This window comes from Anser brachyrhynchus, assembly GCF_964034855.1.
Source record: "Anser brachyrhynchus genome assembly, chromosome: 4".
NCBI lineage: Eukaryota > Metazoa > Chordata > Aves > Anseriformes > Anatidae > Anser > Anser brachyrhynchus.
In genome coordinates, this window is record NC_137698.1 from 50255045 (window position 1) to 50270643 (window position 15599).

At 44.3% G+C, this 15599-nt stretch overlaps 1 protein-coding gene across 16 annotated transcripts in view; it reads right to left on the minus strand.

Moving 5' to 3' along the window:
- The window catches only part of CRACD (capping protein inhibiting regulator of actin dynamics), a 129816-nt gene that overhangs the window by 38143 nt on the left and 76074 nt on the right, over positions 1–15599 (minus strand). For 12 of the 16 annotated variants that reach the window (XM_080591129.1, XM_080591128.1, XM_080591126.1 and 9 more), the window contains one exon: positions 2914–3082. The exons of 1 other annotated variant lie outside the window; for it this stretch is intronic. In XM_080591129.1, the coding sequence (XP_080447255.1) occupies positions 2914–3082 (169 nt within the window). Of the gene's footprint in view, positions 1–2913; positions 3083–4334; positions 4355–5369; positions 15592–15599 lie in introns of those variants that run through there. 3 more of the 16 variants (XM_080591117.1, XM_080591114.1, XM_080591122.1) reach the window with 2 other exon arrangements.

The window sequence follows — 15599 nt, forward strand, 5'->3', positions numbered from 1 at the left end:
AGCAATTCCTGCTTAATTAAGATGACTCTATGAAGGTGATGTGAGAACAGTTTTATGGGGATTATGGGGAAATTGATGGGGATTTACAAATAAAGAGGCTGAATTTCATGGCCACGCACATTCAACAGACTGAAGAATCCCAGGAGACTTTTCCCTGGAAGATCAATATTGTCCCACTTGAGTTTTACAGAGCTGACAGGTTATTACCATGTCCTTTGGAATATTGCACTCAGCCCAAGTAAAGGCACTGCCATAGTCTCTACAAGTAAAATGTAATTCCCCAGCTGCCTCTGCACATTAACCCAAAACCACAACCTTTTCAGATCTTTCCTCACAAGGCTTGCTTAGTGTCCTTCACGAAAAATAATACAACAAATACTAAATGTTATAAAATGTCTGACAGTCTCAGAACAGAAGCTTCTAGAGACTTCAGCGAAGCACCACAAATGCGATTTAACTTGTCATGTGATAAGCACTTCTATCTCCTAGCTCTTATGCTTAGGACAGAAAGTTAATGGATACAGTTTTAACTTTGTAAACTTGAGAAGGGCAATATAAGAGTAGGCAAAGTAATTCCAGTCTCTCAGAAGGCAGGGCAAGACACATTGCAGTAACAAACCTCCTGCCTGGGAATTGCAAAACAACGCAGATGAATATAGGGGTTGAAGAGTGCATACATCAGGTTACCAAGAGTGTTATTTGCATCCGATGAGTCCAAGAAGTTGCTGTGAGAAGGGGTGGACAGGAGGAGCTCCCAGCCTGCTTCCAACTCAGCTGGTGAAGCTATACCGCATGCAGATTACCTGAATTTCTCATGGTGTGTCTGCATCGCCTGGTTGGTGCATTCTCCATTCAGGCACTTGCTCTGAGCAGGCTTGTAAGCCAATGCAGCACACAGTGAAATACTAGCTTAGGTCTCAGAAGCGATATTGATGTCTTATTTAGCCTACACTTACTTCTTTTCTTGTTTTTACCTTCCTGAAGCAGCTTACTTATCTTTTCAAAACAGCAAATCGCTCCTCCCCTAAACAAAAACTCCACATGAAATGTCTGCAAGCAACAAATCAATGTACTTTAAAGGCTAATTAAGAAATGTAGCTCCATTCAGGGAATGTAAGCATCCCTCCCTTTTTTTAAATTTTTTTATTTTTGCAAAATTTGACCTTTTATTACTATTATTTTTAAACATGTCATCTTTCTACATTCTTAAAGAGTTTGAAGCAGAGGAGTTTTTAAAACTATTCAGGAATTTAGTTATATATAAATACACTACTAGTTATTTATATTCCCTTTGGTTCATTTCTGTATGAATAATGAAAGGTATGGTAATGCATTTACTGGCAGACAACTTGTAAACAACTGTGTATGTTAGTTTACTTAAATAGCTTATCTCTGCATTTAATTCATAAACATTTGAAGTTATACTACAGGCAAAAAAAATAATGGATGAAAGCCACGCTGCTGAAAGCTGAAAAGGCTGGCCAAGCTAAGCTCCCAAAAGTGCTTTAATGCACCGCACTAAACATCTATGCACGTTGTGGGATGGGTAAATGTGGCAGACGCTACCTGCAAACTGAAAATTGTTATCAAATCCCACCTACATTTGTACCATGAAGTCTGACAGGGAAAGAAGAGTTCTGCAAGAGAGAATTTCTAGCAGGCTAACGCAGAAGTAGCTCTCATGATTCACTTGCGCAGAAAGAAACATCCCACTTGAGACTTGGGACCCTCCGTATTTGATCACCCCTGTGATTTACATCATGCAAACTGATTTATTCCACTAGGGACTTAATTTTAATGCCTTCATTAATTAGAAAAAGAAGTTGCCCATGTTTAAAAACGCCAGCATTTAACAGCCTCAGGAGGGTCTGCCACCCCTTCACTTCGCTGTTGTGGAGTGAGGCAAGCTCCTCCATCACTATCTGTGTCTGAGCACAGCACTGTATTTTCATTTACACAGAATGGAAAATTCTTGGGAGCAAGATGATGCCCTTTGTTTTGCTCTTACTCACTAGTCTGCTCTTGAGGCAAAAGATACGGTGACTTCCTACAGCCGCTCAGCATCCTGCATGCAAGTAATGCAGTGCCACAGCAGCCAGCCACATCCCCCATCTACAACACAGCTACCTTCAGTCTTCATTGTCTGAAAAGTTGGGACAGCCGGAAGAGGCATACAAGATTGCATTGCAGAAACCAAAGGGGAAACCAAGAACTTACAGAACGAAAAAAAATTATATAAAAGTTTCTAGATACCTTACGTTTTCACAGCTGTGATTCTGCATCATTGAAAATAATGTGGAGGGTCATGTTTCTGACATACTAATCCCTCCCCCCATCATTTCTGCAGCAAATTCTTGTGTTCTCTTCCCATCGCTTCTTGTCACCGGAATACACCTGATTACCAGGTGTCCCTCTCCCCTCTCTTCCCCCTTTTACTCCACATTCAAATAGGATCAGAATAAGAGCAGTCTGTTTGTTGACCCTAATTACAATGCAAAAACTGTACAGGTGTGGACCAGAAGAGGACATTTCCATCCGGACCCAGAAATATCACCTTGCAGGGAAAAGCATGCAATAAAGCATCCGTAGCAGCCAGTTCAAGATTCCCTTTCCCCAATTTTAAAAGCAGAGATGCCATTAATACGACTGCTCAGGGATCCTAAATCACAGAGCAGGATTAAAATTCTTTTCTGCTTTCATTTCTTTTTTGTACACCGGCACATGCTCCCAACAAGCAGCGTGTGCAAGCAGCGAGACCTTGGTTTCTACAGCAGCAGGTGTCATGTTCAGAAAGGATGCACGCACTTCCTCACAACCAGCGTACAACTTTCTACCACCAAGCCCTGCCCCTTAAAAGCAGGGGCAGTGAGCCTCGTGTTTGCACGGGCCCCCAGCTGTCCGGTGCGCTCCTACCTCAGACCACCGTTGGGCTCTTCATCGGAGGAGAAGGCACCGTTGCAGACGTTCCCGAAGGAGTGGCTCGGCTTCAGTTTGGCTTCCTCGCAGTCTGAGGCAGGCTCCCTTTTCTTCCGCTTGCCGAAGAGCTTCTTGAAAGGCTGGAATTTGCCTGCTTTTTTCTTGTCTGCGGATTACAAGGCAAACACAGGCAGGGCTGAGGGAAGCGGCCCCCGGCGCAACTCGCCAGCACTCACCGCATTACCACGTTCAAAGGAAGAATGAGGTCAAAGAGCAAAGCACCAGCCCGAAGCAGCCCAGCGCCTGCGATGTAAATGCTGGGCTGCAACTCCCTGCTGACGTACAGCATCGACAGAGCAAAACTAAGAGCATTAAAACATCTGCTCTTAGGTTTAAGGGTCTGCTTGGAGGCATCAGCTGAACATTTGGATAAGGGGAAAGGATAATTTTGCTGAGCCAGAACGTAACGTTGGGGATCGCTTTTAGGCTTATGCCATGCTTTTGTTTTGGCCTTTACACCGAAAGACAAGCACTGCTTTGATTTCCCCACTCAAGCAGGTGCAGGATCCTCTGCCTTCAGTTGAAAGCAATTGAAAGTAACCTGCTGTACTTTACTTACGGGGCCTCACAACCAGACAAGTAGATTTGCAAATGAGCAAAGGGAACAGGACAAAGTTCTGTTGGTTTGCTGGTGAGTTACTTCAATAAACATTTTTCTGAGCCCCCAAAGTAACTGCGAACAGGACAGAATTTGACCAAGCACTTCTTCCTTGAGATATTTCAATTTTTAAAAGCGTCACCAAAAAAAAAGCACAGCAAAAAGACAAAGCAGACATGAAGACAGGACCAAGAAATAAAACAAGTTAACCAGAAGTGATTTTTTTTCCCTCCACAAAAGTTTGAAGAAAATAAATGTAGCTTCAAACTACTTTTCTCTCAACATGTATTGAAGCAAAAAGCACCAAGAGTTTCTTGCTACCCACTGCCAAGAAGAGGTTAATTTCTCTGGGCTGGGATGCACCAAAGAATTTCTAAAACTGCCAAAAAACTTGATTTCTTTTCTACCTCTGCGTAATTTTGCAGTGAATCTACTTAAAACAAAATTGTGGCTTTTAAAAAACCTTTCAGCCTCCCGTCATAGCCCAGCTGGAGAAGCATCCTGTTGTACTGGTGACACAGAGTTTCATAACCTCTTTATATCCCTACATGCACTCTTCTCCCAGGCTGCGTGCAGACAGCGTGCCCATGTGCATGCTCTGCCCTTCCCCAGGAGCTTCAGCTCAGCAGAAGGCAGCAGCTGGATTACACAGTACAGGGAGGCCCCCGGAGGAAGGTCTGACCAGGAAACATGAAAGATTTCCCTCCTGCAGCAGCACTCGGCAGTGCCACGTCAGGTTTCATGCTCCACTCTGCCATACCTGTGTATGGCGAAGCCATATCTGGGTGACTCCCCAGAGCAGCTGCCGGAGGCATAACGGCAGAGTACTGGGGAGAGAAAAGACGCCGAAGCACATTGCCACCTGGCTGCTTCCAGTGATGGGGGGTTTCCAAGCCAGCGGGGTGCCAACCAGCCCCAGCTGAACCCAGGGGTGGGGACAAACTTGTACGAAGAGCAAGAAAGCTGTAGGAGGCTCCTCATGAATCTGAGGGCATCCATACCTGATTACAGATGAAGCAAGAAACCTAGATCAAAGTAAGAAGTCAAAGATGCAATAGATACTAATGCCACATTTCCTTTACAAATCCCTAAGAGGGTTACACAGCATCACCTTCTCGTTCAGCAGTAAAGATTCACGGCATTTGCGCAACTTCATTAGGACAACACAGCATCCCAGCAGCAGCGTAAAGATAAAAAGATGAACTGCTGGATTATACACCTCAAAAACAGATTAGGGAAACAATCACTGCCAAAGCTGCACAATTTTACTAACATGACAGCACCCCAGAAGGAAAATGGGGACAGAAGTTTGCTTCCCCCTGTCCCTTAGCTCTGCTTTCCGTGCACCAGCCAACTCACATCTCCAGCCAGACAACTGCTCGCTGCTCAATTCCAGCTTTAGAGACATGTGTCGGTACACAAAGCCCCAAACAGGCAGGCAGAGAGAGACAAGTTATTGCTTTAGGCCATGGCTGCCCCAACCCTTCACGCGCTTCAGAGACCGCCTGCAAAAACTCATAAATCAACTGACAGCACAGACAGGAGGGAAAGGGCCGGTACCAGACCCAGGAGTGGGGAAAGGACTGCTTCTGCACAGCTCCCACACTGCCCGCTCCTCAGCCTCCTTTGGAAGGGAAGGCTATGCGATGCTGTTTCTGCTGGGTAATGTAATCTACTGTATAAATCGATTCGGCGGCAGCATTTTTTACAAAAGGTTCTCACTGTGTTAGTCACCCCCCGTCCCCTTGTCCCCTCCTCTTCTAGAGGTGCTTTACCTCATCAGCTCCAAACCTACCCCGCTGATTCAGCTGTGAGTCCGGGTGTTGAACAAGACAGACCAACACAGCTCTCATCTCAAGACGGGTAAAAGCCAACGTGGTTATCTCCAACTGAGGTCTGTTTTTCTCCATGTGATTCAACACATCCCTTGGCTGTTTCCCACTCCACCCAGCATCATCACAGTTGTCACATTGCTATGCATGAATTCTTTAAATCAGGCTTCCTGAGTCACTGCAAAACCAACTAACAGCCATCCCTGCAAGGACTGCACGCACCATTCCCGGTCCTGACAGCGCAGACACAAGGAGCAGCCAGCCCTAACCGCTAAAGCAAAGTCTAGCATGCAAATTTGTCATGAGATTTTATAGAGGAAGACATGGGATGATATCACCTACGGGTTAAAATCCATCCCGTAACAGGAAAACAATTACACAAAAAAAAGGAACCGAAACATTGGCAGTGCAGCAGTAAACACCCTGTGCGAAATCCTTCCAAGTCTCTGATGCTCGAGCTCAACCATGACTCATCCCTCTCGCCTATCTATGCTTCAAAAAGGAAAAACGGGACAGATAAGGCTGAAGGTTGGGGTACCCAATGCTGTCAGCTTGTACCAAGGGCAACTGCTGACAGAGCCAGGAAGGCTCATGCGGGCCATTTCCTCCTCTCCTTAATCCTTCAAACACGATTCCTACAAATCCAGCCCTGGGAGAACATGGGAGACCAGCAATTAAGCCTGTTTCTGCCTGTTATACAGGGCTCTCTTGTTCAAACCACTGTAAGCAGTTAGCAGCAAGTCAGTTTGGAATCACAGCAAAACACGAGGTGTGAAGGCGACAGATAAACAGAGTTGGATACGCTAGCTGAATAACACAGCGCATATGGTCGATGCTCCCTTCCCAACTTATTCCAGAAGAGTAGCAGAGCAAATTAGAATAATCTTTACACTGTCACATAATTTGTCAGCTGCACAAAGACATGCACGGCCTAACACAGAGCCAGGTAAAGTGGAGAGCAGCAGCATCATGAAGGCAGCTGGTGATCCCTCCCCACTCCTGGTGACAGACAGGAGACCAAGAGGAAGAGCTACTCCCCTTGCACCATCTCTTTCACTCTGAGGCTCTCTGCTATAAACATTAAGGCAGGTGTAATGGATTTCATTACCTGTAAATCAGGCACAGCCTTTGGACTTCAGCTGGCAAAGCGTTAGCAACTGCACCAGCCAGCAAATCCCTGTCAGATAGCTTGTAGTTAAACTACTCAAATGTCACCCAAAATTCATTGTCATTCCTCTGTTGTGATGCCTTTCAAAAACTGCACAGAGCCCTCAGCACAAGCACTGGTGGGCCAAAATTCAACTGTTACAGTGGGAAGAGATTTAAAAGAGTGGAAAGAGAGGAAGCAATGTACCCCAAACAGCAGGAGCACTGCACAGCTGAGGCTGCAGAAACTGGTATGTGGATGGCACAGAGGAGATGCCAACACCACTGAAATAATGTGAAAAATAATTTTTAAGTGAAATGAGCCTAACACAATCACAGAGAGAGACCTAATAAGTACAAAGGCGTTGGTTCCTTGCAGCTTGTCCTCCTTGCTGTGGTGCTGGGGCACCCAGAGTGGGGAGAGAGAGAAAACTTGCAGGGAAGAGGTCTCTCCAAGCAGAACTGACCCAGCAAGGACATCAGCTGATAGGCAGAACCATGGTGGTTCAGAGGAAAAATAAAAGCAGGATTTGTAGTGACTTTTTAAAATGGAAGTTATCGTGGCCAAGATTTTTCAAGCCTCAATCTTGCAGGTGGGTTTGTGGAGGTTTCCCAGATATTTGTTCATATGTGAAGTGCAGCACCTGCCTGTAAGGCCTGTCTGTAACATGAGGCACTGCACAGGGGCTGTGTCCAAAATAACAGAATTCCTTTTCAGGGGGTGTAATGACCAGAAAATGTGCTGTAATAGAATAGATTAATGAAGATATGAATTATTAAATTCAGAGAATGGAAATCTACACACGTGACATTATGAACCACATGGCAGGGAGAGGGCATGAGAGATACCGAGCTGCAGGCACAGTGTAGCAGTTGAGGAGAAAAAGAACCAAAATATCGTGGTAAGAGGGAAAGTTGATGGACATCTCTAACCACATCTCGTCAGTGAAAAACAAGTCTGTGATGACTTTGGTTTTTGCTGATGCACTTGTGTTCAGACCCAGGAGCAGCGCTCCCCAGAGAGGTGTCTTTACTCCTCCAGGAGTGGGAACCAAACCATTTGGAAACAAGGAAGGAGGAGGGCAGGCTCCGCTCTGCTTGGTCATGTTCCCAAGTTTTAAGATGAGCTCCTCTACCTATTGGGGTTCATCAGATTTCAGTGGGAAAGTTGTTTCCTGGATGTTTTTTACCCCCCATGATCTTCCCTCAGCCCATTGCCCTCTCTTCCATCTGTAGCAAAACCCACCCAACCAAACATAAAACCAACTAGGGGTGTCAGATGGACACAGCCCAGATATACAAAGCAGATGCTAACACCAAAGAGCCTGAGGAAATGTTTAAGCTACCACAGAGGGAATAAAGATCGACATGAAAGAGGCTGGCATTTGGGCTCAGTGACATGGCTTCCCAGCAAGGAGGTCAAGTCCCAGCTGTGAGACATTTAGCGTTAGAGCGTAAGCAGACAGTAAGCGACAGTCCCATGGTGACAGAGATGAGACAACATAACCAGAGATGAAATCAATACTTGAGAAATGTTAAATGACAACATGATTGGGAGGGATCAAAGGCAACAAATTGGTGCAGACGCAATAGTCTCAGAAAACACCTAGGCAAAGCTAAGGAAAAATAGCCTGCCAATGCTTGTGTGTTTTTCCAAGAGTATCAAGTGATCTTATAAGAGATACTATTTCTTGCAAACCTTGCCCCACAGAGAGGATGAGGTATTCTTGGATTACCTGATATAAACTAGTAATACTACCTAAAGGATCCATAACACAACAAGAACCAATCTTGCTTTCCAGAAACGTCTTCCCTTGCCACCTGGAGAAGCAAGAACATTTCCATAAACAGACTGTTTTGTGATTTCCTTCCTCCCAGAGACTGTACCTGCCAAAGAAAATGCATGCAGCTGAAACAGATGTTAGGAAACGTGAATCAGCATAATAGATCCTATTAAAGTTCAAACAAGCACCATAAAATATACTTTAGCACCCAGACCAAAGAAAGCTACTTCAACACTTCTCTTTACGTAACAAGGAAATAACAGGGAAAGTAAAACCTTATCTTACTCACTTCAAGGTAAAAGGACTCAACCTCTGCTGCACGAGGACTGCCACAGTTACTGGTAATGGCAAGGAAGAGAGATTAATGCAGGAGGAAAGTGAAGAGCAGTGCTTATGTGTTTAGCTGACAGTAAACAGAAGAACTAAAGCCAAGTAGATACTGCTCCTTTCCACTTCTTCACTCTAGCAGGTGTCTTACCTCCCTCCATTGTAAGCCTTTCCAGCCAGCTGTGTTACTTGTGTGCCTTTTTTTTTTTACTGAGAACCAGAGTGAGCACTCCTGGAGGTCACAAAGCCTCACGTTCCTCATCCCTCCTTTCATTTCACCACCGACATCCTGTCCCCCGATCCAGCACACCAGCAGCACCTCCGGACCCAGAAGGAGGAAGATGCTCTCTCCTGACCAAGGCAGCACAGAAAAGCCCAGCCAAGCCTGGAGTAGGCAGGCCACTTTGGGAACATGTGGGATAGGCTGGGGACTGTGGCAGGGAAGAAGTGCGAGGAACTTGGTGTAAATTTCAGTAGCAGCCAGGGAGTTTCCTCCTTCTTTCCCCATCTTCCAGGGGAGATGCCCCAGTACAGGTTACAACAGTGATTAGCAGTCAAGGGATTTAAGTAAGGCCATGTGGGATATGCACCCTGAGCACAGTGACAGCAGCTAGTGGAGTTTGTACATGTCAGGACATTTACAAAAGGGTTAAGAAAATGCAAGAGATGTTACCGAGGCATGGGGCTGCATATGGGAGCACACGGGGTAAGACAAAGCCTGCTTATAATAGCTCTGCATTCTGCAGTGCATGTGAGATGCTTAGAAAGGAAGAGACCGCAATAGCTTCTGATTCACCGCTACAGCATCCATCCGTTATGTAAGAGGAGGGAGAAAGATTCATTTTACTAGGAATGGAAGACCCCTTTGGTATTCTGGGTTTTATCTGAGGTTTCTTGACATGCATTAAGCACATGATGTCAACATAGTAGAGGTATTGGCTAATTGTTTCCTTCTCAGTGAAAAAAATATTCTGTAGAACTTGGGCCTGAGGCCCCACTGCAGAGCAGTGCAAAGTCCGAGGAGCACAACCCTGGGTGGCCAGACACCTCCCTGCTGCCTCTCCCCAGCTTTCAGCAGTCATTTACACCCAAATCACTATTAATAAAGATCATTCTCACTGAGCATTATGTTATGTGAAATCTTTTTCCTTGCCCCTCCAGCCCTTAGAGCAAGTCCTGTACTGCACCAGTAAAAACTTCTGTATCGTGCCAATTGCAATTTTTCCCCACTGGTGAGAGGAGGAGCATTTCTTCCTCACAGAAACTACCTGCTTATGATATAAAATAAAGCTGGCATCTGTTGCCAAGACAAAGCTGAGAGATCTCCTGAGCACAAAGGAGAACCAGAATGCTGTGCCCGAAGTTGGTGGCTTGAGGACTGGGCCAGCAGAGAGGAGAGGCAATACTGAAGTATCATACACAAACTCATTCATTTTGTGCATTTTGCTGGGATGTCCTTTAGTAACTTGGCCCTGATCAGCTAGATATGGGAGAGAAGACAAACCTGGCCACACCAGCAGGTCACAGCACAAATGTAAGCCAGCACTGAGGTGCCACTACAAAAAAAATGAAATGTCAGCCGATGGGAAGGGCTCCTGGAACAGGTAGGGGGGTCTCTCTGAGAGAAGGGGGGAGAGCCAACTGCCTTAGGGGGAGAAAGAGCTCAGCTAATAAATCAAGGCTGAAAGCAAGCAGGTACTTCCAACGTCTTTTAGACTGGGATTTGATTTTTTCCCTCTTTTATATGCGTATAACTGAAAGAACAAATAAATATATTGCTGAGGCATTTTGACACAGCACAAGTGTTCTTTCCTGAATGCCACTCATACAGGGTCTTATTGGATAAGAGTTTCTCATTGCAGTGAAAAATTCAGACACGGCATTTCTGCTTCTGTTGCCTAACACAAGCTGAAAACACCAAAGATATATACTGTGAGATAGAGAAGCTGAAAACACTAAAACTAGCAATTTATGGAGTGCCTTCAAAGTGGTGTCACTACTCAGATCAACAGGAACTCATTAATGAAGGAAACCAGCAGACAAAAATGTTTTGTTTCATTGTGATAGGCAAGCATCTAAGAAAAAGCTTGATTTATTTTTTTTTAATTTTTGCAGTTTCAGTTTAATGCACTTTTATAATGACAAATTTATAAAAGAATTGTACCCTTGCGATGCAGGTGAGGTGAAAAATATTTTAAATAGGCCAGATGAAATTAAGAGAGTCAGTTTTTCATTTTATGAACTTGCCTGGTCCCCAGTCATAGGGATAATTTGGTATTTTTTTGGAATCTATCAATACTCCTTTTGAGTTAGAGTAGCTCCATGGATAACAAGGAAAAAATACAGCGTATATTCTATGAAAAAGAATTACTTTTTTTAAAAAAAGTTCAGATATAGTTCTACAAGTAACTGTAGCCTGGCAAAAAGGGGGAAAAACCCACAACTACTTTATGCCTCTGTTGTTTTTCAGATTTCTAAGAGTTATAAGGTGAAATGGAAAAGCCAAGAACTAAAGGAGTCCTATTCCAAGCAAATTATCAACCACAGCAGTGCATTATTTTAGTAATCACCTCATTAAATTTAGAAAGGTAAATCTGACCAGAGGGCAGCAAATCCATCTGCCCTCCCCAAGCTTAGGGAGTTGAAACCTCAGAACCATCTCTAAATTTTGCAATGAGTCTTAAAAACCAACCAAACAAAAAACCAACTCATATCTGAGTGGCACGGAACCCAAGTCCAACCTGAACTCAGGATGAATGCATCTAAAAGAACTAAAACACTTGTGACCATCTCTGATTTCACAGAATTAAAATGCTGTTGCAGTTTACAACTGCATAGCAATGTAAAGAAAATGACAAAATCTCTTATTTTCTGAAGAGAAGAACTGTATGAACCATGGCATTCAGAAATCCTCCTGCCAATCTTGGTTTAAAAAAAAAAAAGAGCAAAGATGGAAGTGGATGCTTCCATGGTGAAACCAACAGTGAAAAGAACTAGGGAACTCAGAAGGCTTTGGTTTTGTCCTTTTGCTAAATCCAACCTCAGCCACCTTATTCTGATGGGCAAGGTGGCCAGAAGGAATTGTGGCGCTCCTTCCCCAAACTGGCAAATCATCAAATCATCCTTGGAAATAACATTGGCCAAGTGCATGGAGGATGCAGGGCCCGCTCTGTGCTCCTTTCCTCAAGACGCAGTGCTCTTGCAAGGAGCTGCCTCTTCTGCTGGGGCCCTGTAGAGCCAGACCAGAGGCACCTTCCCCTTCTCATGGTGAGCTCCTCCGGTGCATTTCTGCTGCATGCTCACTTCTCAAGGCTCACTTATTTCTTCTAATAAACACACCATCTTTGCAGAAATTTACAATAGTTGTGGCCAGATTAAGACTCCGGACGGGTGGCCTGAGTCTATAGATTTGCCTATTTATCCTACAGCCATTTTTTTCTTTCTCTGAGCAGCTTTCACTACATACATTGAACACGAGCCCAGATCGTCTCCTCCTCAGTAAAAAGCAGGTAATTGTTAGGCTCCACTGAGACATCCTCCGCTCTGTTCAGGGACAAGTTCCATCTCCTGGACACACAAGGAAGACCCTCAGATCACCTAAATATTCCAGACCTGGGCAGACCCCGCTGCAACTCAGAGATGCTTTTCCCCTACAGCTTACAACTCCTCCTGCTCCCCTGCACCTTCAGCAGCACCGAGTACACCTGCTTTCACCCTGCTGCTGACACGCTGTTATTCTAGCCTGCAGTGGATGGATGTCCCTGCTGAGTGCCCAGGTTAGACGCTCATTTCAGCCTTTTTCTGAAATTGCTCATTTTTGTAGACCACTGTCCACTTAAGGATGAAATTGGTATCGCGGAACTGACTTGAATGGTATGAAGAGAAAAGCTCCAGCTGACCCTGCAGCTACCCAACACCATCACATCAGTTGGAGTAATGTGGTTTTGAGCAGCTAGACCTTGGAGATGAAATAAAAAGTTAATCATTAGTATTAAACCCTAATTATACTGGTATTGTATTTCAAACACCAAAGAGTTTTGCAATCCTTCACTAATTGCTCCTTATTCATCACCTGTCCCTCTGTGGTAAGCAGGTAACATGCTGCTACCTTTAAAGAAAAAAGTTCAGACAACTTTTTCACAGAGCAGAGACCACACAGGGAGCTCTGGGCTGCTTTTGGCACCTGAGCCATCAGCCTGGGCTGCCTCCACCCTGTACCAAGCACTGACACGAGATGTGTGTAAGACATTTGTGCGGTGGGAGGATGACTACAGGTCTTAGTGCTGAAGTTTGGGCAACTACCTCTTTAGAAAAGGAGCTTAAAATCGACTCAGTTCCTCTTCTTGTCATCACCGTAATAAAATATACAGAATATAAAAATATTTCCCTGTTGTTATTTATTAAGGAAGAAAGAAGAGGTCAGAGCACAGACCAAAAGCAGTACCTGATTAGTATGTTTTCAGTGGGGCCTTTGCAGTTTGGAGGCAGCTGAAAGATTAAGGTGATTATGTCTTTTTCTTCCAGAATTAAAATAAAGAAACAGGACATCACTTGAAACACTTATTGACTAGTAACCTCAGAAACATCCTATGAAATTTTACAGCTCAGACTTCCTTACAAATACCTAAGAAATACAAAACCTCTTCAATATTTTTCTTTGCATCTTTGCAAACCTAATATCATTGACTTCATAAAATACTCAGATAGATGTACTTTGTCATCACATTTATTTGGCTGATGCCAAGTACATTTATTAAAAACCACTTAGAAGTAGAAGCAGTATTGTATTAAATGTTAGCCAAATAAGATATCAGTACGTATACTACAAAATGAAATATCAGTAAAGGGTTCTTTGTAAGATCTGTACCATCAAACTAGAAAAAATAAACAGCTATTACTGTGATGCTCAGTGAAATCTCCCATTCCCCTGTCCATTCTGTTTTATGATAGAAGAAAATTAATTCCTTATGAGACATAAAATTTGAAGAGAAGAGGAGCAGCCAACAGAGATACTCGAGCATTTATAAATCTAAACATTTTAAAAACGTCTATAATAATTCATTTTATAAGGAGGCAGTTGAGCAATTCTTTCTCCCTGAACTAGGGCAACTAGACATTTCTTTTTAAAATATCTCCTTGGGTTTTCTTTCCTTTAGGCAGTAGAAACAAAGGAGGAAACTATTTCATGCTGGTTTGGTTCCAGGCAGGATTTGCCACTGTGACCACCCGTGCTCATCACACGCTGCCTCCCAGCGCTGAGATTACAAACCATTATCACCACCGACCTGGTGAAATACATAAAATTTAGCCACACAAGTTGGGCACAATTAAATTTCACTGGCAAAGGAGATAGTGTTTTTTCTGCAAAACCACCTGGCCACATTGAAATTTATGTCATTTACTGTGTCCCAGAATGAAACAGAACAGAAGAGACTCAGATGGCCAGGTAGGGAATAGAGACCTCCTGTGCTGGTAAGGATAATTACACATAATTACGGCCAAGGAAAATGAATGCATTGTAGTTCCAGGGATACGACATCAGGATGGACCCTAGATTGAAAAATATTCCAAAAGGCAATTTATGAGCCCTGGAAGGATGCTGGGAGTGCCGGCTGTGTCTGCCATACTCTGAGCGGGCACAGCAGCCAGCCAAGCCACCTGCTCCATCTACTGTGACAGCATCTTTCCAGAAAATAGTGCTACACGGGGCACCTCCTGGCAGACCGGACATTCTCCAGCTGTTCGAATGCAGCAACAAGAGCAGGAAACCGAAATTGTGCCCTGGGTCCGGGCACTGATTAACTGCAGGGCCTGCTTGTCAAGCCCGGGGGGAAGCGGGAGAGCACTGTGGCAGCTCCAAGCACTCGCTTCCCAGGTGCTACCACAGCCGGTGGCTCTCTGCAGGCAGCTTGGTGCAGGAACTGCTACTCTCTCTGTCCAGCTAAGGGCAAATAAGGGAAGCTCAGAATCAGATTCAGAGAAAGCCCACTCTGAACAAACCACGTTTAGCTCCCTCCCCTAATGTTTCTGCTGGCACCATAGGCTTCCTGCCACCCTGCACAAAACACTTTCACCTGATACCTCTGCTCCACTTACAGCAATTGCTCTTAGCCTTGAGTTGTGTAAAAGAAATGCCAGAGAACAAATGCAGGAAAGGGGTGGGGACAGAGGAGAGAGGTGTGTACTCATCTATTTACATCCTTTTCACTCGCTTCACATCTTTTCTTAACTTAGTAAAAACCTGTAGTCTGTGTACCTGAAACAGTATTTTTCCACTCCTGTAAAGCATTACCCAGCAGCACACTGATTTTGCAAGAATAATAAAGTAAAAATAATAAAGTAGCCCAAATAAAAGCTTATAAAAATAATCAGTTTATTTTATGGGACCAACTAGCATCAAGAGATGTACACACCTCTCTCCCTACTGCATTCTGAAGCTGCAAAGCATCTCAAAGGAAATCAGGTCACGCCTCTTAAAATCTTTACCGCGGGACCATTTTTGAATGATCTGTCAGCTGCGAGTATGGAAACAACAGTGGCTGTTGCTTTGCATCATGGCACACACAAGGGGAAAATTAACATTTACAGCAAGAAGTCCTAACCAAAGAGAACAATCATCCCAGTGCTGTGTTAGCCCGCTGTCAGACCCCGCTACCAGATTTTCCACTGCATGTTCAGAAATGTCCTGATGCCCTACATGACTGTGCAAATCTTGATACTTCCTTAAACAGCAGAACTAAAGGCCAGAAGCCATATGCACAGTAACACCCACCAAGGACAGTCAGGGAAAAAAACCCCACAAAATATTTAAGTCAGATATGTGAAATGACAGCACTGTCAGTCACACAGGGTAGCTTTTCACAATGTCCAAGTTAAGCTCATGCTTCTCCCACCTCTTTGTCCCCTTCTTCAGTTTTTACAAGTAAGTTTTTCACA